General features: G+C 35.6%; 1 protein-coding gene across 5 annotated transcripts in view; it reads left to right on the top strand.

The window, feature by feature from the left end:
* ANO5 (anoctamin 5) overlaps positions 1 to 25,239 on the top strand; it is a 70,302-nt gene that overhangs the window by 7,011 nt on the left and 38,052 nt on the right. For 2 of the 5 annotated variants that reach the window (XM_032224869.1, XM_032224861.1), the window contains exons 2-4: positions 11,542 to 11,612; positions 19,558 to 19,602; positions 22,086 to 22,199. In XM_032224869.1, coding sequence (XP_032080760.1) covers positions 11,542 to 11,612; positions 19,558 to 19,602; positions 22,086 to 22,199 — 230 coding nt within the window. Of the gene's footprint in view, positions 1 to 11,541; positions 11,613 to 16,057; positions 16,106 to 19,557; positions 19,603 to 22,085; positions 22,200 to 25,239 lie in introns of all 5 variants that reach the window. The other 3 variants (XM_032224853.1, XM_032224843.1, XM_032224877.1) reach the window with 2 other exon arrangements.

The raw sequence follows: 25,239 nt of genomic DNA, 5'->3' as shown, positions 1-25,239 counted from the left end.
CTTTGGGGTGCCAAAACCCCAAAGCCATTCAACACCATCCAGACCCTACAATCTCCAGACACTTGGTCAGCAGAGTAAGAACATCATCCACCCAGCCAGGGGTAGAAATGTATAGCTGGATATCTTCAGCATACTGATGATACTGTGCCTTGTCTTATCAGATGACCCCACTCAGCAGTTGCATGTAGAGTACAAGTGCCTAAGACTCAACCTCTCCTCACCCACCAAAACTAACTGGCCACAGAGAAAGGACAACCACAGACAAAATCTCACTTCCAAGTCCCCAAAGTCAGCCCAGAAAGATAGCATGGTCAGGGGTGAGTGATCCAGGAATGTCAGGATGTGTTCACTATTGCCATCCCAAGTGTTCCCACTGTGACCATTTCAGCTCAATACTGAAGCAGGCTGAAAAGAGTCCAGATAACCCACTTCACCCTGGGTCCTATGAAGCTGCATGCCAACCACTCCTTAATAAACTCCTGCAAAAATGGAAGGTTGGAGATGGGACAAAATTTGTGTAATGTGGCTGAGTCCTAGGATGGGCTTTTGAAAAGTTGTTAGTATGCTTATAATTATGAGATGAGAAGTACCAGCCTAAGTTGAAAGTAAAAGTATGTTACTATCATTGCACTGGAAAATATGTTTTCCGTGCTAATTATAGGATGATTTGAGAAACATTTCTCTTTTTGAAAACATTGTCTAAATTATTTATAGCATCTCTAAGTCATTTTCCTGAAGCAGACTGTAATGGAATTATTTCTCTATGACTAAGGGAAAGGTTAATATTTACAAAGTACATTGCTGATGGTATTCTAAAAGCTTTTACTGAGCATGTTCTGTAAGAGGAGAAAAGTCATTACATTTAATATCCCACTGCATTTTCTGACTGCTCTTCCTTGAGGAAAACTATAATGGTAGTTTTCTTGACATTTTCCCATCAGTAGTAAAGAGGTCATGTTTTGTCTTCAAGCTCTTTATTCAAAAGATGAAGCACATTATATTTGAACTCAGTCCCCCCCACCTTTTTAGAAACTTTAGCCTTCTGGTTTGTAATTTTTATTTTATATCTTGAAGATGTATTAAGCTATTCTGATGATGTTGCATCCAGGTAATATAAAACAAAACTTTTCTTTCTATCATGCCAGTAGACACATGGGCATTCATTGAAAGTCAAGATTTTGTTAAAATGCAAAACAAATATTATGACTTAAGCTCTGACCCTTATTTATCAAAACATGTCAGTACAAAAAAATGGGTAGAGTTCACAGCACAACACATACTTTATAATTTGTCCTTTTTTTTGTCTCATTGCTATTCCCACACATATCCATAGCATTTGTATATGCAAATACATGGAACTATAATCTCCCAGTCATATAACTGGATGCAAATAAAGATTCCCTCAGCTTGGGAGCAGTAGAATGTCTAGAGGAAAGATTTCTCTCTCTGTCTGTCTGAAAACTGGAAAATATGTCATTTTCTGATAATCTTTGCAATCCAGTCTGCAGCTGTCATGCTTTTAAAGTGCCCACTTTTAATGACAATCTCAATGAACATGCTAATTTTAAATTTTAAAAAATAGTAAAGCTTTTGGGAAGCTATTCAGATAAGCATTCAAAAGTTCTATTTTTCTGTTTGTTGGTTAAAAATACAGACTCTGCCTTATTTAATGAATGAATGAATGGCTGCCTGTCTCCAAAAGAAACTCTGGAATGGTATTACATATACTTTGCATGTTTCTTTAAGAAAAGTGACTCAGTATAGATCTCTATAAAGCCAGGAAACAGCCACTCACTTAGTCTTTTCTGCCCTTTGAGTGAAAAATGAAGCTGCGGTTATTCACCATAAGTCATATCCCAGGCCAGATACCATTGAAGATTCAAGATAAGCTAATTTAAAGAATATGATAGTTCTTTTGATTTTTAGAGTGGCATAGTAGTCTCTTAAGGGACTAGTAAAAGTATTGTAGGCAATTGTTATTGCATCACACAATTCTTCCTCCTAACTATTTCCTTCAGCTCTTCACAAAGATGGAAATTCTTCTTACCTCAGGTAAGCAAAAGAATAGAAAATTTGAAATTTAGGTACCTCAAGTTTGTACTTCTTATCTTTGAAGTGTTAGAATGAGGTAAGCTATCGGTGCATACCAGCAATAAATAATTTTACATAGATTATGGTTGTATTTGCATTTGTCATCATGATTAATTTAATCATGGTTTATTTAGCTCAGTTTGGGGGGGGGGTTGTCATGATACATTGTACCATAAACTAATATACTTTATATGTTATACATAGAGTTCTATACATAGAATTAAAACATAAACTCTAAAACCCAAATTGTGGATGTGATATGTTTTCTATATAAGGTTAGAGTCTAAGAATGGTTTCTAGTTATAATTAATTTCTTCACTTTTCCTTTAAAAGTAATTTTGTAGTTATTTTATACATCCAGGAAAATTCCCACTTTTTTATTCTGTAATTGTTATTAAATACTTTTTAAAAGGATAAAAACTAATTCAAGCAATATTAAATTAGAGAAATAAAAGGAAAAAAAATGAAGAGAAAGCTAAAATTTCAAAGAAAAGGGTAAAAGAAATAGAAAAGAATGAAAAAAGATACAAAGAGATAGCTTCTAATCTTTACAGCAGTTGTAAGTGCAATTTTAAGTTTACATCTGAATCTATGGTAACAACACAACTCCTTTTTCTATATCTTGCCTAACCGTCAAAACCATAGATCACAAGTTCATTTTTTTCCTGTTTCATGAAGAAAAAGTCAACAAGGGGTTTCGGTCAGCATGCATAACCACTTCCACAGTATTACCAGAAAATTATGAAGAAGACTATCATGATGCCAATTATTTTGCACATGCTAATGAAACTGGTCTAACAAACCTGTTTAAAGCTGGCAATTCTTACATACGTTAACAGTGTTACATGTGTTGCCATGTAACATGCAATTCATTTCTTCCACACTCTCCCAGTAAACATGAGATAAGTTAGGTATTTGGGCCTTGTGTATGTCAGAAATTTTTCAGAAGTGCTTCTCAAGAGTACACAATCTCCATAAGAACTTCAGACTTATTTTCTAGGCTTCTTTAGAGTCTGGAAATGAGGTTTTGAGGAGTCTTCTCATTAGCTAACGTGGTTTTTAAATCTATGGCACTTTTAATTTCATGTGTAGATGACAGGTCTTGCACTTGTGCCTGGATCAAATGCTTCCCCCTCCCCCCCGGAATCATGTTTTGAAGCAGGAACAGCTCTAATAACTATTCTCAAGGTAGTACTTAACCAAATGTATTTTTGGTTTGTTGAACATCTCTTACAGAATAATTAACCTACCCTTGGGATGATGCCTACATTATGTTTGCATGTTTATCATGTATGGAGATCAACAGTAACAGTCTCTGTGTATTCCTATTGAAAATGCAAAATAAGAAATACATTATAATTATTTTAACCAAATGACTGAAGTGATACAATGGCATACAATACATGCTCACCAGTAATTTGATTAGAAATTGTTCATTTCCCCTTAGTTACTCCATGCTGTTGCATGAAGGGAATAGGTAATATCACTACAGTTACACAAAGATTCACAAGGCATAAAGTTGTTCTCTCACATGATTTACAAACATAAAATATATCAACATTAAAATGTTGAATATTATTTGTATGGAATTTGTTCAAGGGTCACTCGGATAGGGAACTTACAGGACTTTGGTTTTTTTTAAATTTAATTCTGTAGCATGCATTATCAAGCGGATAATTTCTATTCACTCTCTTGGTGGTATTAAAGAGCGGGAACTTCTGAAAAGGGCACTCGGGGAAGAGTGAGATGGGATAAGGCAATTTTGAATTCAGCAGATTGTTATTCTGCTGCTCCAAACGATTTCAATTTCATTTTCATTTCTTGATGATACACTAGATCTATCAATTCTTGACTCCTGTGACAGCTAAACACTAGTTATCTCTTTGCTACTGTTACTCAGAATTTCATGGTTTGTGCAGGACATTTTGTAATTTTCCTATATGAGTATACTCTGCAGGATAACCTGTTTCCCTGAAAATAAGACCTCCCTGGATAATAAGCCCAATTGAGCTTTTGAGTACATGCACTACAATAAGCCATCTCCTAAAAATAAGCTCTTCCTGAAAATATTGCAACACGGCAGCAGCCATGAGGCGACCACGCTCACCGCCTTCTGCACCTCAAAACTAATAAGACCTCCCCCAAAATAAGGCCAAACGCTTATTTCAGGGGTTAAAAGAAAATAAGACCCTGTCTTATTTTGGGGAAATCATGGTATATTGGTGCTAGATTACATTATTATACTGCTGGCCTTGGCATGTAAAATTGTATGATTATTTCAAATTGGAATTGTATCAACTAGTCTAAACAGAAATATAATGATCATACATACATGTATGTATGCAACTCAGTTACAGTGGCAATAAGTGCACCATTAAAAATCCTGACAAATCATCATGGAGAAAAATGATACAGTCATTAATACTGACTGGATAGTACATAGTTAATCTATGCATGCATGTATAAAAATACTAGGAAATAAGATAACACGTTCCTTAAAACTTTAAAGACTAGCTGTCATTGAAGATCAAATAAAAAAAATTCTTTTGAAATGTTGACTTTGGAACTTAGGAAAAACATTTCCCCCAAGTACCATAGGATTCTGCATCCCTGGCTCAAAATATGCAGTATATTGTTGAAGACTCTTTTCCTAAGCTCATGTTGAATTTAATGATTTTAGGGACTAATTTCACAAGGCAACAATTGAAAATGAAATATTTCTCAGATAGCTTGAAGTTAAATACTGAAATCTGTTACACAGCTTATCACGTTCATCCAGAATTTCTTAATTTTGGCTGTTTTATTTTTTCATTCAATTTTTAAACATTTCTGATAAGAGTATTTTGGGGGACTCTCCAGGAGCCCTAATATTTACAAATAGGGTGCTATTTTATAATTTGGCATTTTAAGTTGTGATACATTCCCCCCCGCCCCCAGCAGAACTGTTTTAATATCAGGAACATTTCAGAAGTATCAAGAATAGGGCAAGATGTTAGAACTGCCTATGTCAGCAACTGCCCATAAATTTAACATTGCTCTTTAATTTTTTTTTCTTAGTTTGATTTTGAAAATTATACAGTGATCTCTGGTTTGTTATTCAAAGAGGTTTTCTAAACTACAAGTTAGGAGAGCCAAGAAGCTATAGTTAGCAAATGTTGAGCAAGCCTGACAACTAAATACAGAAAATGGATACTTAAAAAAAAAATCCAAAGCTATGATAAAGCTAACAGCCATTTCTTAATTTGTCATGAGTGTATCCCAAAGCGAAATGGTAAAGGGTATTTCACAATTATTTCAAGGAGAGAAAGATTGTATTTCTAAATTTAAAACTAATCTCAGAAATAAAATATGTTGGATTCAAACACCTCCAATACTAAAAGATTATGCTGGCTAACGATAGTAGAAAGTGTAATCAAGTTAATCTGAAGCACTTAATTTTGGAAGAGTTGCTTGCTTGCTTTCCCCCCTGAGATTATCTAGTATAAAAATTAAAAGCTAGGTTTGCTTGTTTTAAAGTATCTTGAGAATTTTAAAAAAAAAAATGGAAATACAAAGGTGATTTCCACATTAATGTTATGTGTTATTTTGCCTGTATAATATTAATTGCTAAAAATCATTTGGTAATTTATAAAGAAAATAAATTTAAAATTAAACAGAAACACTTAAAATAGCAATTGAAACCAAAACCGCATTCCAAAAAATTAGTTCAGTGGCAGAGAAGTCCTAATTCCAAATCTCCGCTTTATGACTTGGCCCTACTGTAGGCTAGTCTCCTCAAATGATTTCAGTAAATGTGAAGATTCATCATAAAGAAGCATGTTTTCTCAAATAGAATTGCGCAATCCAAAAATTTTCAACCTTTCCCATGAGTAGACTTCAAGTCTAAGAATTCTGGCTTGGCAATTCAGGAAATTAAAATCCCCACATCTGGAAGTTTTCAAAACACTGGTCTGATGACCAGCACTTTGTATTGCTCCATGTGTGAATTGGCAACCGGCTTTAAACACCAGTGTGATTTGTTTTCTTTTTTCCCACAAATCAACCAATCAAGCTTTTGTTCTGACCCAGCCTTAAGCAGAAACAAGAAACAGACTCCTTGTCATGAAAAAACATTCTTTATTTACCTCTTGTTAGTTAATTCCATTTACACACTAAAAAGTCCAGGCAATAATCCTTAAAAGAGATAACTGCAGTACAGACCTTATCAGTTCCTTGTGATAATTGCAAGGCTGTGAGCTCCCAGCTGAAAGACTGTAAATTAAGTTCTGCCAAGCAGTCTTTGTGGCATGAAACACAATGAGCAAAATCTTCAGAAATATGAATTGTTGTCTCCTACAACAACCACTCCCCTTTCTTTCTATTTATTCCCAAACCAGGGAAGAGCAATTCAGTGTCCATGTGTGCTTTGCTTCCTGAGTCAACTCCTTGTCCTCCATTGCTCACCTCTTCTAACTGCTCTGCACATATGTGCATCTGGAACAGGTCCCAGCTGTTCTTCCTCCTCACTCATATCAGCCTCTAAAGGCTGCTGCCTCTCCGGTGGCTGGGAAATGTCAGACAGCCCTGGCTCTATCTCTGCATCTAATGCAGAGCATCCACCAGAGCCTTCCCCAGACTCCAGCACTGGCCCAAGTGCCTCCCCAACTTCCCCATCATCCAAGTCTGCCGCCAGCTCCACTGGTAGCTGGTGGGCTACAACAGCTTTATACAACTGAACTTTCCAGAGCAGACACAAAGGCAGCCCCTTTGTGGCATGTTCCTGAAAGAGATTCCTTTGGCCTATCACATGAATTGATAAAACATGTTCCTGGATTTGCCTCAGTTGGAGAACAATGGTGAGATTTGGGTTCAGAAGCAACCTCAACTACAACTATCCTGATAGAATGGATTTTCATTCAGAATAAGTCAATTTATGATGTCTCTGGAATTAAAACTTCTCATGATAAACAAGTCTGTCTAATGGTTCATATCCATTAGGTAGGAGTGAAGGTCATAAACGATTATGGCTGGTTTTACTCATGCATTTTTAAACAAGCCATATAAATGGCTTAACATCAAACATTAGTATAATTTTAAGCACAAATTGCAGTAAACCAGTATTTAAGAGCATGTGTCACCATAGCTACTCTGAGGCTAGGCAAGTCAGTTAAGAGATTTATTGTGAATAAGGGAAGTGAGAACCAAACAAGTAATAAGAAGAAAGATTTAAGTAGAGGAACATTTAGCCAAAAGTTGAGCAATACCGCAAAGCTACAACCCATCTAAACCACATCCAAAAGCTACTGTTTCTGCTAGAACAGTGAAACTTGAAAACCTATTGTGGAACTGATTGCAGTTCCTAGAGGACAGAAACCAAAATGTTTCCTTTTTATTCTTGTGATTTAACAAAGTTTCTAAAGAACAGTGTAAACCACAGGTGTTAAACTCGCGATGTCCCATTGTTATGTGACATATTGTGACTTTTCCCCCCTTCGCTAAACCAGGGGTGGGTGTGGCCAGTGTGTGATACATCCAGCCCATGGGCTGTGAGTTTGACACCCCTGGTGTAAACTACACTTCACTGTAGAAATAATAAATGTAATTATCATCTTTGCTTTTACTGAATTTCCTCTTTACTGTATATATAATTTAAACCCCTGCCATTTGTTTGTCAAAATCAGGATTCTGAATACCTTATAGCTGTTATCATCCCTACTGTCCTTTTGGACAAAACCTGGTTATGTTAACAGACCTGACATTCCCAGGGAAATGGAGTTTTGCTTAGACAGCTCCATTATTGAGGTGTCTATTTTTATCCTCTGTATATATTGGGCTTTGCATATTTGTTTTTTATACTACTTGTTTCTTAATGTAAAAAATAGTCATGATAAAAAAGTGCTTTTTAAAAAACTTAAAATTTAATTTTTTGTGACTATTTTTTATGAACTATTCACAGAGGTAGGCAATATCGGGAACTGGAACTTGGCCTCTCAACCATCTGGTTAGCATCTGGTGATGTGATTACATCATAGGAAAGACTTATGTGCATTATTGAAGGCGGTTTTAGAATTTTATGGTGTAATAGAAGTCGGAAGCAAATTATTTATATACCCCACTCTTTCTACCCTTTAAAATGGACCTGGAATTGTGCCATTAACATTTGGAAGTAAAACCTGGCATGGATTGAATATAAATTAAGGTATAGATATTTAAAATGATTGTTAGTTCAACAATATGAAATAATAAACTACAATAACTAGAGTTTGACATAGTAATTTGTATTTATCAATTCTGTTAAAATTAATTATCATTTGAGTCTGACTGACAGAGCAAACTGAAATTAATCTGAAATGAAAATAAATTCTATTCAATTCTTTCATAAAGCCACAGTGGTGAGAAAGGGAAGCATTCACATTCAACAGAAGTTATGCTGGACTCTGTTTTCAGAGTTACACCAGTTCCTTCTTTGATACATTTCAAGATACAGGAATAGTTCAGGGACAATGTATTGTCCATATCTAATGAAGCAATAATAATGCCTGAGGCAAATTGGTTTGAATTAATTTTGTAATGTATACAGTATATTACAATTCTGGTTCTTTCTTTTTGTGTATGTTTTGATTCAGTATTAACACCTAATCTCTATGGTCTTCTTGTTACTGTTTTTAAAAGTGGTTTGTCATTGCCCACTTCCTTGAGCGAACAGAAAGTAATAGACCCATAGTTACCCAGATGGATTTATGCCTAAGGCAGGACTAACGTTCACAGTTTGCTGGTTTTTAGCTTGGTGCCAACCCACAATAATAAAAACTCTCAGTTGTAGATTAGAGCTCCTTATTAGGTTTGTTAAGGATACTCCTGCAACATGGTAAATATAAATCCATTGATATTTGTTTGAGTAAATGAAACTTTGTTAGCAAGTATCTTTTTGGTTAGCCACATATCTTTGCAGACTCTTAAAATACATGTTGCTTAGGTAATATGAGTTCTGGCTGTGCCAGCACTCCTGCAGTGATATGATAATGATATGGCAGCCCATTGTTAATGTATTCATACTTACAACCAGTTGCCAAGCACCTCACAATTTCCTGATTACCATTTGCAACTTTCCCTGTGCCTTCCCTAGTAAGTCAATGGGGAAGTCAGGGAAGAAGGTAGCTTCCTCTCCTACATATCCTCCTCCCTCAGCCATACTGCAGCCTCATACATTCTATCCTCCCTGTACTGCACAATATCTCCACGCATCCTTCCTAACCCACACCAGGAGTCTCTCATATCGCCGTCATACCCGCCCCCTCTCTCCATGCCACACCCTTGCGCACGCTTCCTGATGTAAACTGCACCTCTTGTCTGCCCCCACATGCCTTATGTGGCCCATTTCACAGCTTCACAGGCCTGATCTATGCCGCACTCACTTGTGCTGCATCTCTCATGCACACCCTCACACCCTGTCTGATTCACACATTGCTTCTTGCACACCCTCATGTACCCTAATCTGAATGATACCTCCCAGACTCTCCTTGAACTGCACTGACCCTCATCGTACCCTCCCCAACTTGTGTGGCATCTCTTGCATACACCCCACACTCTTCCCAACCTTCCTTGCACTGTTATGCATCCTCCTTGATCCAACTGCATCTCTCAGGCATTCTCACTTATATCCCCTCCCTATCTTCCTCACCTGGCAACATTCACTTGTCTACCTATGGGCCTGAGACTTACAACTTTGTACTATCTTCCCCACTGACTTTGCTTGTGGGAGGTGCCAGAAAGTTGCCTCACCTATTAGCTGTGGGATATACACTTAACAATGGCAATGGGGATTGCAGGGATCATGTTCCTTAGTCATGGAAATTCTGGTCCCAGTTTTTGTTGTAAGTTGAGGATTGTTGACATGAGTATACACATGTCGATGTGTGCAATATTGAGCTAAATGAACTGTATTGATCATTCTGACAAAGAAACAATTAAAATTTAAAAATAGAAAATACAATATTAAAATTCCACATCATCCATTCCATCTAAGCGGGGTTGGATATCAATTAATAGCCACAGGCCTGCCGGAAGAGCCAGGTCTTGACGGCTTTACGGAAGGCTGGGAGAGTGGTAAGGGTCCGGATCTCTGCGGGTAGATCGTTCCACAGGGCCGGCGCAGCAACAGAGAAGGCCCTCCCCCGGGGAGCCACCAGCCGGTATTGTCCGGTTGACGGCACCTGGAGGAGACCCAAACTGTGCGATCTTGTTGGTCATTGGGAGGTAAGTGGCAGGAGGTGGTCTCTCAGGTAGCCAGGTCCTAAACCATGTAGGGCTTTAAAAGTAACGACTAGCACCTTGAAGCGCGTCCGGAGACCAATGGGGAGCCAGTGCAGCTCACGGAGGATAGGTGTAACATGGGTGTATCTAGATACACCCCATATCGCTCGCGTGGCTGCGTTCTGGACCAGCTGTAGACTTCAAACACTCTTCAGGGGCAGCCCCATGTAGAGCGCAATGATGGTTACCATCATTAAGCAAATCCCATGTCATTGTTAAGGGAGAACATCACATGGTCACCATTTGTGACCACCTGCTGCCTTCCCCATTGACTTTTTTTGTATGAAGCTGACAAAGAAGGTCACAAATTGCAATCCCACGATTAAGGGTGTTGCAATGTCATAATTGTGAGCCAGCATACAACTGCCCAGATCACAATCACATGACTACATTGAGACCAATGTAGATATGTGGACCAGTCATAAGTACCATTCTTTCCATGCTATCATGAGTTGAGTAACTGAATGAGTGGTTCTTGAGCAAACACTACTTTGTATATTACTCTGTCTTAGTATGTAACAATGGACAAGGTGAAGAATTTCATTTTTCCTTTTGTTCTATATTGATACTTGTATGCTACTGCTTCTGGGTTACAAAGGACTCAGTATAGTTGCTAAAATCTGGTGACTAATTGTCAGAAATGAAAACAGAGTTATTTCTCCAGTGATATTTTTTATGATTGAGCAAATGTAGATGATATCTGTTTCAGTCCTAAAGGTGAAGTTGTTATTGGTTGTTTAGGAGAATGGCTTCTCAGTATTGGTACTGTGCAGTTACAGAATATTTTTACCAGGGACATTAACCTACTACTTTTGTCCCAGTCATTTTGACATTAATAATAATTCTTAATTAATTAAAGTTGTATGCAGCCCAACTTCCAGTGATCTGGGTGGCTCACAGCAAATAAAGAAATTATAATAAAATAAGTAAAAGTTGGCAAGTGTGTAGACCTTTTCACAGGCACTTGAAAATTATAGTTAAAGTTTAAATTTAATCCCTTTTACGGTTGCATTATTTGAATAATGTTGTGCAACTTGATGTTTGCTTGCTGAATAAAGGGTTTTTGTGTGTGTCTATATATCTTACATAAGCAAATGAAAACAATGTTTAAAATAGAAAACATAAGAAGTAAACATACGTTTTTTCTATATTGTTCAGGAGAAGAAAGTAATGGACCTTTGTTTGAAAGTACATCAAATACAGATTCAGAATTTCCTGGCAATTCTGAGGTAAGCTTTTATTGTAAATATAAATGGTTTTATAAAATGAGATTGGATATTGATGGAAGTTTCTTGATAATAATTATAAACATTGCCAAACCTTATCCATTCAAGCCATATTTGTATGTTTTTAAAATTAGTATTTATTTTAAAAATACAATTTAAACATATATTTATAATAATAAGATTGTGCATTCTTGTTGGTTGTGGCCCTGCAGAATTTTATGTTTGTTAACTTTCCAGCACAATATAATTAGCAGTTTGCAATCTACCAGTAGCTACACTGATAAGCAACCATTCATAATATTCTGCTTTTCAAAAAAGATTTCAGTTCTTTCAATTCCAAGCCAATACATCTGGAGCAGACCTTATTGAGCAGAGCTGTTTTAAAATATGTTTTATTATGATTATTACCTCCATGGTTTGTCAGAAAGAAATCCTACATGTATAACTGATTGAAAACAATATCAAGTTAATTGTCAGTAAATGTCCAATACAGGATCTAAATTTTATCCCAGAATGAGTTTTGAAGTACTAAATTGTATTTTAAAAGCATCATTAATGAGAATAGATGACCTGTAACACCGTTCAGCTTTTTCATTGCTAACCATTTGCAATATTGTATTTATTTTCTACATTTGATTGCTAAGGGGAAAAAAATCAGTTTGGGAATGTGTGTATCTCATCCTCATTTTTCCATTCTTTCCATTAATTTGAGTTAATATTCATATAAGTGTCCACTAAACAAGATTTTAACTAGTTAAGATAATACTGTTAAATCAATTCTCATGTGTTCCTGTTACTTTTAGGCCATCCTTAGATTTAAAAAACGTAGACAAAAGCTATGCCAACTTTTGCTAACCTGAGTAGAAAATGACAGTGGGTACATTTTAATTATTTCTCCCCATCATATATATTAAAAACAGACTGGTAACCTCATGTCCCATTAATAGGAAAGATTTTTTTTCTGTTTCAGGCTAATTTGGAATGGAACCATTTAGCCTGGACTGGGTCTCTTTTAAAAGGAATGGAGAAACTAATTCTTGTGTATCCAATTCCTGTTCATACCTGTCTATGGAACCTTCCATTTCAGACAATTCCACTTGTAAGAGCTACTAAGATAATAAAAATAAAAATAAAACAGTGATACCAATTGTCATCGGGGATTATTGGAACCATGCCCAATAATTTTATAAAACACATCAAGAATTTGCAGCTTCCTGCAATAACACCAGCGGAACTGCAAAAAACTACATTATTCAGAACATTGTACATCTTAAGAATGTACTTGGTTGATACCTAGGACTCTGGCAGCAACCCATATCAACTATTAGCACCAGTCAATAGTATTTGCGATGCATATTTGAATGTTCAGTTTAGTTTCATGTTTAATGAATAAAGTATAATAACAACAACAATAATAATAATAAGGCAAAAATTCAGCATGTTACTATCAACAGCAAATGTCGCCTCTGCAATGAGAAAGAGGAGACAGTCAACTACTTGATCAGTGGGTGCAGCAAAATTTCACAAACTGACTACCTACAATGCTATGACTGCGTTACTAAGATCATTCCTTGGAAATTTTGCCAAAAGTTTGGATTTGAGCACAGATAAAACCACTGGGAACATCAGGTTCAGAAGGTTTTAGAGAAAGTCAAGATCTTGTGGGACTTCAGAATTCAGACTGACAGGCACTTGGCCCACAACACACCTGACATAACAATAGTTGAAAAGAAAAAAAGTATGGTTCATTGGCATTGCAATACCTGAAGATGCACAAATTGAAGGTAAACAGCAAGAAAAAATCACAAAGTACCGGGACTTGCAAATTGAAGTTGAGGAACTGTGGAAAAAGAAACCGTGTGTTGTCCTGATTGTAATTGGAGCTCTTGGAGCAATACCCAAAGGGCTACCTTGCTATTTGGAAATTTTAAATTTATCAGACCTGAATATTCTGATTCTACAAAATACTACCCTACTTGGAACGGCTTATATCCTCCGACGTTACCTTAACAGTTCCTAGGTCCCTGGTTAGGACTCGAGCTGTTGAGCTACTAACCAGCCCCAAAGGCTGTGAATCTCACCAAACAATAGTAATAATAATAGAACCACTCATGCAAATATCATTAGAAACAGCCTCAATTCTTCTTCCTTAACAAAAAACAACTTCTAGGTTATATCAACTTTCACCAACTTTCGAAAATAAGACTGCTTTTTAAATCAACCTAAATCTATTAACATTTCTAATTATGGAAATGGAACTAAGCATTTCCTAACATGCTTTGGATACAGTCCAAGAAGAAACTAGAATTGGTCTTGAAGGCAAACAGAAAAATAGTACTAGCCAATATTGTCTTCTGCAAACAGCATAATTCTGTTGTGTGCCATGATCTGATTCTTTTTACAAGTTTAATTCCATATTGGAACCACATAATAGAAATTTCTTTGATTTGCACACTTGCTTATGCACCCTCTTTTCATTCAGGGCTGTGGGAAATGATATAAATAGAAGGGCTTATTGACTAGAATATGATAATATAAATTACATAATTCTAAAACAATTAAATAAAAATGTAAAAGAATGACATTTATATAATTGGATTAAAAAGGGAAGGTGAGAAACTTTAAACAACTCAAATTCTACATGTATTTGTAATTACCATAGGCAATGAATTCTAGTTATATATCTAATTTGTTTCCTTAATTCACAATTTTTCAGACTTAGAAGTCACAGTGCGATTTGAATGATCAAGGTTAAATACTTTTGTTAATATTTATAACTATTGAGTTTCAAACTACTGTCTTGAAATTTCCAAAGAGTATAGGCAAGGTTTGAATTAATTTTCAAATATTATATTCTAGATACCAAGAACAACAGGAAAAAACCCTTATCCTGAAGTTTCAGTCAGGGTAAATTACAGAAGTTAGCAAAGGGATGCAAATCAGTGCTCATAGTAAGATGTGGGAAAAAGGAGTGAAAAAAAATAGAAATGGCAGGCAAGGGAAGGATCAAAGCAGAAAAAATCAAGGAATCAAATCAGTGAAGATTGTGCTAGGTGCAGATTGGGCTGATGGATAGTAAGAGAAAATGGCAAAAAGTAGGGAGCAGTTTTGACATGTTTTAATTTGGAATAGACAATGGAGGAGGTGTTGGAAGCAGATAAGGAATGGCTTTAGTTTAAGGTGGACAAATTAAGCATCAGGATAAGGCAATGGGAATTGGACAGCAAGATTGGATAGCTTTTGGCTATAAAGGCTGGATACACATTTACAATAATGTTAAAAGATAAGAATTTCTAGCTCTTTAATTTTAGTTGATTTGTTAGCAGTTTATATTGCCTACAAGATAAATCAAAATATAAAAGAATGACATTTATATAAATGGAAATTTATATAATATTTATATTATATAAACATTTACAGTATATTATGAAAATAATATAAATATATTATACTTACAGTATATTTCTACAAAATATTTATATTATGGAAATATCATTAGGACAATTCATTTTATTCATAATATTTAATGGTGTTGCTCAAATTAGTTCTGACAGATTACCAAATATGTATACCAAATATGTACACTTTGCTTTTTACAACAAATTCTCTATGTTTTTATTTTAAGGAAGTTTGTACAGAGATGATCATTTATTTAAGTTTTTCAAACTAATTACAAACTAATAACCTAAGACTAGTTTAAAATGCATGTTTGATAAAATTTTAAACATTCCCCAATACATATTCATGAAGTTACTATATCTAGGCTATTGTTTCAGTTCCCCTATTTATATTTAAAACTAATACCTCAATCATTTGTTCCTTTTGATGTGTCACCATCACATATCAATGTAATTCACTTCATTATGTTTAACTGCTATAACAGACAGGCATTAAATTATGTAAATAACTTTATTGTATTGAATTCAACATCTTCTTAAAACCTATTTCATTAGGTTTCCATTTTGTATGGTAATATGGATTGTATTCCAAAGACTGCTAGACTTGAAAATTGAATATCGAAGTGAAACAAATTTGTGTAAGAATATTTAAATCACTTAAAAATACCATGGCAAAAAATTTTATCGATTCCAAAATATATTATTGAGCCATTCTTTTATGTAGCCAACTTTAAAAAATTATAATCCTAAATGTTTGACAAAGTAGAGAAAATCCATTTGAAGCATAAGTTATTACTAGACTAAACAAGTAAATTACTTGTCTAAACAAGTAAAAGATGACAAATGGCCTAAGTGATCCATTTTTGTTTTAAGAATTAAACTGGGAATCATTCATCACCCTCATCCTATACCTGAGCTATAGATATTCACCAGTATTGCAAACAGCAAAAAAAATGCCACAGAATGTTATGGTTGCTGCATTTTTATAAGCATCCTGCTGCTTTTGCACCACACTAACAGCATTATATTTTTCCATGATGCCACTGGCAGGGCCTAAGTACCACTGAGACCACATTGCTCATCTCTGACCTTCAAGGGGTAAGCAGCTACAGGGGAAGTGGTTATATATTCCTGCATGGGTAGTATCGTGTTGCACTGTTTGCCAAAATGCAACAAAAGAAAAGAGAGACAGAGGGGGAAAAATATTTTTCCAGTTTTCCTAAGATCTTTCAAAGAACCAAATTAGGTTTCAAAAGTCAGCAGATTGTGAATAGCAGATTTCTTCTGAAAAAGATTTGAACTTCAATTACAAGAATTCCCAGTTATATGAGAAAGTACAGTTCAGTCATGTATGAAAGATTAGAGGTTAAGTAAACCAGTTCTGTAGGCTTCTACATTTCTGAAATAATACCTTGATCAGGGGTGATTGCTTAAATACTACCGATTGCCTCACCAAATCTGTAATCCTCTAATATTTTCCACTGGAAGAGGTTTTTTTGGGGGGAATCACTAAATGTATACTTGTATACAGAAAAATAAACATCTTTGAAAAGTCTACCTAACACTGAAAACTGGAAAGATTTTTGTTTTTCTTTTCTCTTCTTTTCTTTTTAGTTTTTGGTTTTGCTTTGGAATGAGTTTACATTAAGGGTCTGGGTCTTTTTTAACAGAACTTTGGCTTATTTATTAACACGACATTCATTTCTACAGCAACAAAAAATTGCATGCATTCTCTAAGTAAACTACGTACATCACTTCCCTGTAAGTTGTAGTAAAGGATTTAGTTTATATTTTGGGGCAGGGGGATTCTGAGTGGAATAGTTTTAAAGCTGAAGTCCAAGCAAGTAGCTTACTCTTATAAAGTAAACAATTTCTAATGAATAAAAATCAGGGTAAAACTCTATCTTTCATTACCTCGATTTATTCTGAAAATAGACCTAAAATGTACATTTCTTTTACAAATAATTTAAATGTAATTAATACTGACATAGTAACCTCTTCAGCTCCCTCCTCACATTGGGTAGTATCTTACTAATGTATGTTTTCTATTATTAATATGCTATTTTTGGCCATGGGTCTTTTGGGGCATTTATATAACTCATAGTTTTGATGTGGAAGCAGAGTTTTTCTATTACTATCTTTAAATAATATATGGCGAAAAGTATAATAATATTGAAAGAAAATGAAAGTAAATTCTGAAAACAAGTTACTCCAGGTTTGTGTTCTCTTTATGAATCGATATTTGAAAGGCTGGTAAAAAACATTTATTAAGGTTTGTATAACTTTTTATGTAACAAAATAAATAAACTATGCAGTTCTTTTAAAAAAAGTATAATAGGAACATTCATATTCTTCTGGTTTATGCTGTAATATCTTGAAAAACGTTCAGAACACAAACAGCACAAAAAGGCTACATTGTTTTGTATATGTAATATAAAAGGATATTAATGTGTTATGTGTGTTCACAGCTTTTCTTTAATATGATCTTAATCTGGGAAGGCATGTTTTGTTATGATAGTGGTATTGCAGAAATAATATAATGACATTTTCTCCTATGAGACAGTACAATACAAAAAGTCCAGTTTCATTGAGTATTTCCATGCAGATTTTGCTTAAGGATGATTTACTTAAAAGTGAATCTAAAATCTTCAGGATGCTCCACGTCATCTTCTGCAATTGTACCAAATGCTGGATTTTCATAATTCTGATCATAACTATATACTAATTTCATAGTATACAATGTTTTGTTATATGGATTAATGCAATAATGTGCATGTTTGCTAAGAATAATTTTTTTGGGAGTATAGGGGAACTTATTTTTAGATAAGAATATATGAGACTGCAATTGAAAAAAAAAAACTGATGAACCTACCACCCTTCTAGCAATATACTGGCAACATGCACTTGGAAAAACAAATAGCATTTGCTCTCTTTTCCTGCTCTTTTACCCCCTTGCAAAACAAATAAATGAATCATCACCTCATAGCAGAGATTTGGGAGCATGTGGTTTCTTCAGTCTCTCCAGACTTCTACATTCAGACCCGGCCACATTTTTCAGAGTTTCATCATTTTAGGGAGGAAAAAAAAAACACAGCTGTGAAAGTTAATTGAGAGATAAATGGGGATTTATCCAAGATCAGGTTCCCCTTTCTAAATCAAAATTCTTTTCCTGCCTCAGAAGTTAAAGCCACTTTGTACTAAATATTGATACATGTAGCAAGAGACATGTTACATCTTGTTCTGGATTTATGGATAAAAGAAGTTCAAGTATTTAATAGTATCACATTTTGATGAAAACTAAGGTCAGGAATAAAATAAGACTTACAGTATAGCTGTTCCTAACCCTGCAAGAGAAAGGGCATGATACATCACTAATGATGCATTATAGCATAACTCTAAAAGCATGGAAACTGGCTCTGAAGAATCTAACTTCTCCATATTGGTCACATGAATATTATTGTATAGCTCTAAATCAGTGGTATCAAACTCAAGACTCACGGGCCAGATGCGACCCATGGGGTGGTTAAATCTGGCCTGTAGGGCCAGCCTGGACATAGTAAAAGACTGGCCTGCAGTGCCTCTGGCAGCCAAAATGGGGCTGGGAGAGGCTGTGCATGGTCCCCTGCGTCCCATTTTCAGCCTAGATGACCACCTACAGCACTCTGCTGGCCAAAGTGCTGCAGGAGGATGACCAGGCCAAAAAAGGGGTGTCGGGCTGGGACACATGTATTCCCCTGCACCTTGTTTTGGCCGGCAATGTGCGGCAGGAGACCGTTTGTTCGGTGTCTCCCCCAGTCTGGTGGAGAACTACAATGCTGATCCGGCACTCAAAGAAATCCAGTTTGACACCCCTGCTCTAAATGAATATTGTTTTGTTGTAAGGATTAATTACCAAATATTTAATCTGGATAGGATAAGAAAATGAATCTTTTATATTTGTTAAGAATCCAACTTCTTATGTAACTTCTTTCTTTAACTTTATATAAAGGTAAAACAAATAATTCAGGAAGTCTATAAATAAAAAAACAGATCCTCAAAAGACAATGTCAATTCTTGTGACAGAACACCATTCATTTTTGTTGTAATGCCACCAGTTGGATCCAATCTGGTAACTTTCATCCATGAATAATAAATATGAAGGAGTTTTGAAAACATTGACTCTACATTTCCTAAGAAGGCTGTGGGTGGCTATTCTAATGTTACAACACCCTTCCTTAATCTGGCTTCCTTTAGATGTGTTGAAGCATTCCAAATAGCAGGTCTGCAGGTTCTGGCAGTTTTTAGCATAGTCGCCTTGAGTTGCCATGTGGGAATAGGCGGCAATATAAATTTCCTAAAATAAATAAATATCTGGAGGACAGCAGGTGGTGGAAGGTTTTTCTTGAAGACCTACACAGGCATTTCTTGTCTATTTGTTTCCTTTAGATTGTGAACTTATTCAATAGTCTGGAAAAAATTACTTCAATCCCTTGATCATATAAAGTTGTAGTGTTAGGGATTTTTTTTAGAGAGAGTTTGCTCATATATTAACACCCTGTTGGTTATTCCAGAAGTCTGGAAGGAGATTCAATCTGTTCCTGAAACGACGTCTCAGGGTAAACCATTGACAAATTGTACCACTAACACCTGGATGGCTGCAGTGATAACAAGCTTCATTATGTGATGTCTCTCTTTAACAGGGAACAAGATGAATTAATGAATTTTATTTAAAAAAATAAATATAAATCATACACATTTCTGTCAAAGGATATGATCCTAAAGCTGCCTATATAGTGCCTATTTTATTGAATGACATGAAACAGCTTTATTTTATAACTCCTTAATTGCTAAATATATTTTGATACAATTGAAAAACATATTTTTCTTTAGAATAATTCTTGACATAAAATGCTATTTAGAAAAGTCTAGCATTTTAAAAATAGGTATAAACTATTTAGGTAGTAAATATGAGTTTGGAAACCCAAAATTCATCTGTAGGCTACAATCAGCCTCATAGTAGTTACCTTATGTGTAGGGTATTATATTTACTCAAACATGATCAAATAATAGAAGGGCTGCAGGAACACTTAAAGATTATTTTATCTTACCTCAAGCCTACTGTAAGAAACCACCAACATGGTGGTTTTAGGTAAACCATGCCATTGATATCCATACAGATGCCTTAAGTGTGAAATCAGCACACACCGTTTTTATCAACATCCAAAGAAGTAATATAGAATTGGGGAGATACCACAGCCATAATCACACACAAATACATACAGCATTAAAATAAGTAGGCAGCATTTTATTACAATATATTTGTCAGGCCTAAGCCTAAGGATAACACAGTAAGTTTTTTATTTGCTTACACATGATAGAATCTTTTCAGATGAAATATATAACCTTCAAACCTAATAGATATGTTCTGGGAGATTCTAGGGAAGGGTATCCTGCACCTCTTTCCCCCTCCTCCATCCAGTGCGGAACTGTGCAGTGTCTTATTTTGAGGCTCTCTTTGTGCTGTCTCCCACCTGGGAAGCTATGGTGCTGTCCCAATGGTGGGTTGCAGACGGTATGCCCCAGTACAGGCATACTGGAGCTTTCCTGGAGCACCAGTTACCGTTCTGATATTGTGCTCCAGAGGGCCCATCCACCCGCCCGTTCCTTACCTGTCTTTTAAGTCTTCAGCACTTTTGCACATGTGCACGGCATGTACAGCACCTGTGCAATGCTCCGCTGAGCAGCTGAAGCGTCGTGGGGGCCCGCGGAAGTGCTAAGATGCACTAGTTGGAACAGGATCTGGAACCCACCACTGTGCTGTCCCAACTCCTCCAACTGCATATTCCATCAGAACATTCAATCCTTTGGAATAAATGGATCATTACTGTCTGGACCAGTTGGATTCTGCAGATTTAATTCTCAAAGAATTCAAAATGGCAGCCTCCAAAGTTTGCTACCTTTATTGCTCCACTGGCAGCTAATTTCATGCCTAAAGTAGGACTAGAACTCCCAATCTGCTGGTTTCTAGCCATACCTTGAGACCGCTACATTAAATAGAACCTCAACAACAAGTCTTGACCCAATCATTCCTCTTCCCTATTTATTCTTCCAATCAAATACCATTAGAAACCTGCCTAAGTTCCTCAATGTAGGTGATGCACGTGCTCCCAGAAAGCTTGATGACACTCAAAGCTTTTTCCCTCCCTTCTCCTTTTCCTTTTTCTAAACACCATCCACAAAAACAGTATCTGAAGGAAGTGCCATCTGAGAATATTGAAGTATCGATTGGTAGGAAAGACTCACAAGAAACTGTTCTGGACTTTTCCCCCTAAAGTTTCCATCTTTTATATTTTATTTTATTTTTATTTATTTATTTATTTTTAGGTAGATACTGTATATAAATTATAAAATTTATGACAGCTTGATGATTACTAATCTCCTTTTGAAAGTAAGAAATTTAAAAACAAACATTAAAACAATATTCCCAAAACCTGTGCAATTGTAAATACTTTCCATTCCCATAAAATCTGCAGTCAGGTAGATTTCATTTCTCTGCATCTTGTTTTCCTAAATTATAATATTACAGCACTTACTCTTTATTTTCAGAGCTGCTTCTGTGCTTTCTGCTTTTATTTGTTGTCACTTTATACAGTGAAATGTACAAAATTGCACTGGGACTAAAATACTTCTGCAACATAAAAGAGCATTTCAAAGTAGCAACCCTGTGTCCTCGTTCAAATGTATGTTGACTAGCTTCTTTATTCTATGGCGAACGTGTGAGTCATAGTGTAGGCTTCAGATGTTACTGTTTAATAAATACCTTTATAACAGGGTGACTTCATTGTGGCAAATGTCTCTGCATTTGTGCTTGCTTATTTATGAAGAAAGTCAGTCATGTCCGTGTTTCGCTGTGCAAATATAAGAAAAATATATTTTGTAACTGTGTTGCAAATATCTGTCTGAAAATAAATGTTATTTAAACCTTATTTGACCTTAGAATTTTCCTAGAACTGAACGCTTGAAAAAAACTGAAATACATGTGGATATTTAATACATGTACAATGGATGCTGACATAGTGATGCTTTCTGTTCTCTCTAGATTGATAAGAGGCACCAAAGCAAGGATTCTGTGTTCTTCAGAGATGGTATACGGAGAGTAGATTTTGTACTTACTTACGTGGATGACCCAAAAATTGATGGAGAAAAAAAAGCGGTAAGCATCTTTTATGACTTCTGAATTTAGGGCATAATTTTGCTTTAAGTATAGCAACAACCTGGTTATGAAGTCTATGCAGTTTTGCTTGTATTTTGTTATTGAGTTCTGTTCCTTCCATGTCATGATGGGTTCTCTTCACAATGAAATTAATTCTCTTTCATCTCTACAAACCAGAATCAGTTTTTTTCTAAAGTAATTGTTGATGTAATGTTAAAATAAATTATGTTTGATAATGCCAGTTGTGCTGCATGCAAAAAAAAAGATAGATTCTTTTTTTCCTGCCAAAGTTTGCTTCACCGCTTGCAGACTTGAGCAATCTCTTATATACTATGCAAGGCAAAGTCCTTCATCTAGATCATGGGTGTCAAATTCGATTGCATCATGTATCTTGACATTTTTTGCCTTTGTCGAGCTGGGCTGGGTGGGTAGCCTGCCTGTAACGCATCCGGCCCTCAGCCACCAGTTTCACTGGCCTGATCTAGATAAGGTGCTTCATGTTACAAAACTTCATCCTGACGTACTGTATTTTGTGACAATTTAAGATTTCCTGTGGTTGGAACATGCTTTTGCAGACATACACAAATTTATGGTGGTGCCTGGAAGACTTCCTGTGGCTAAAAGATGCTTCTGCAGTTTCTGATAGCTTTCTCTTACTTGGTATCCTTCAAATATGTTGGCTTTCAAAGCCCATCGTTTCCATGGCTAAGGATTATTGAAGTCTAGAACACTGGGCAACATCAGGATAGGAAAGAAAAGTGACTACCAGTCATACGGGGGAAAACATTCCCTGGGTGTGTATGAATACCATTTTTTTGATTGAAAAAATCATTCAAATACCAGACACATAAGTCATAATTACTTCATGTACTCACAAGCTTTTCAGATTTCTGACCAAGTGCTTCTCAAAGGCATCTGAGTGTGCTCCTTATATAGAAACTCAAATAGATCTATTTGATTTCAGTTTGATCTAACAGGGCTATTTTTTTTATTTTAAGAAAAAGTTTTTTTAAAAAAATCCTTACTATTCCTTCTCCCTCCATTATTTTTCTTTTATTTTCTATGGGAATAATGAAATTTTGTACATTACGTAGTATAGAGTAGTACATTTAATTCAGTGGTGGGATTCAAATAATTTAACAACCAGTTCTCTGCCCTGATGACCAGCTGGGAAGGCGGAGATCAGTGGTCATGTGACTGGGTGGGCGTGGCCAACTCAAGGTCACTCAGGTCGATGGGCGCTTTGCCTTAGCTGTTACAATGTAAGAAGGGGTAACTGGAGAGGTAGTTTCTGGAAGTAGGGTAATAAAGATTAGGCTAGAAACAACACCAGAATGTTTCCTCTGTAAAGTGGGGTGGGGGAACAAAATGAGATTTCTTCCAACAACCGGTTCTCCGAACTGCTTAGAAAGTAAAGAACCAGTTCTCCCGAATAGGTGCAAACTGGCTGAATCCCACCACTGATTTAATTATATTAAGTTTCTTGTTATAGTTTATGCTGCTGTTTTAAGAAAAATAGCATCTTTTTAGTTTCATAACTGATGTATCCTATAAACCTTTTACAATATGGAAGCATCTTGCACATATAATCATGTGAAAAAGTAAATATACCCAATGTAAAGTCCCCCCCCGTATATATTTATATTTTATCTTTATTCAAACCATGTATAAAGGATAGGATGATATAATTAAACAAAAAAAATCCTTATACAACAATTTTTGGTCTTTGACTCAGTCAGGATTTCCCAAACTTGGGAATTTTTCGGAATCTGGACTTCAACTCCCAGAATTCCATAGCCAATTTGATAAATGATGAGAATTCTGAGTGTTTGTTGAGATCCATACTCCCAGAAATACCCAAGACTGAGAAATGCTGGCCTACTTGTTCATGAGGAAACTTGTTTTTAAAAAAAAAAAAAAAAAAAAAAGTTAAAAACTATTCCTCCTAAATCAAATATCCATGTTTGTTTCTCAAAACTGTTTCGTATCAGTGCTCTATTTCTTTAATTGCTGGTTATTCGACATTTTATGATTGGATGGTGTATTTTTATTTTTGCAAGCTATCTTAGGGAAGAAATAATTATTTATCAAATTTATATAGCCATCCATCTCACCAAAGGCAGCTCTGGGTGGCAGACATCAGATTAAAAAACAAATATATACAATCAATATTAAAATATCATAAAAGCTAAAATTACAAATTCTGAGAGGGGGGGAATACACATTTGTGGAATCATCTAAGTACCTATCCAGTTCCACCATAGTAAAATCTTAAGGGCTTTTCAGAATCCCAAAGGAGAGAGCTTTTGGGATTCTGGGGAAGGAATGTTCCATAAGTTTTAGAATTTTTCTAAATAATTACATAATTAGTGAGAAAACATTTGTATAGTGAATTTCTTTTCCATAAAACCTATTTCAATATATTTTTGTTCTGTACTATACTATATTTCTGAAGCATAGGACTTGGCAATGTTATGTTGATTAACAAAGGAAGCATTGTTGGGGAAATCTATGCTGGGGGCTTGTACTTTATTAAAAACTGAGGTGACACAGTCATTGGAGTGTAGTGTTGCAGGAGCTGACTGCTAGCTGTAGTTCAGCAGTTCAAATCTCATGGGCTCAAGATTGACTCAGCCTTCCATCCTTCTGAGGTGGGTAAAATAAGGATTCAGAGTGTTGTGGGCAATATGCTGACTCTGTAAGCTGCTTACAGAGGGCTGTAAAAGTACTATGAAGCAGTATATAAGTCTAAGTGCTATTGCTATTTTACATTCATATTATGCTAATGGAGCACTTAAATTCTCCTGAAAAGTTTCTGGAAAAATGCTTTGCTCTGAGTAACCAAACTTGAAGAAATTTTTGGTATTTCCCTAAAAGCTTTTCTGAGCTTTGTTGGATTAAGAAGAACAAGATTATGTACTTTAATAATTTGATATCTGAAGAACTTGCTGGCCATTTTTTACCTATCTGATTGGCTTTTTGTACAAACTTTTTAAAAAGTTTTTTAAAAGTGTGTGTGTATGCAATGTGACATGACCAT

This window comes from Thamnophis elegans, chromosome 1 (genome assembly GCF_009769535.1).
Source record: "Thamnophis elegans isolate rThaEle1 chromosome 1, rThaEle1.pri, whole genome shotgun sequence".
Lineage (NCBI taxonomy): Eukaryota > Metazoa > Chordata > Lepidosauria > Squamata > Colubridae > Thamnophis > Thamnophis elegans.
This window is presented reverse-complemented; position numbering and strand designations above follow the sequence as displayed.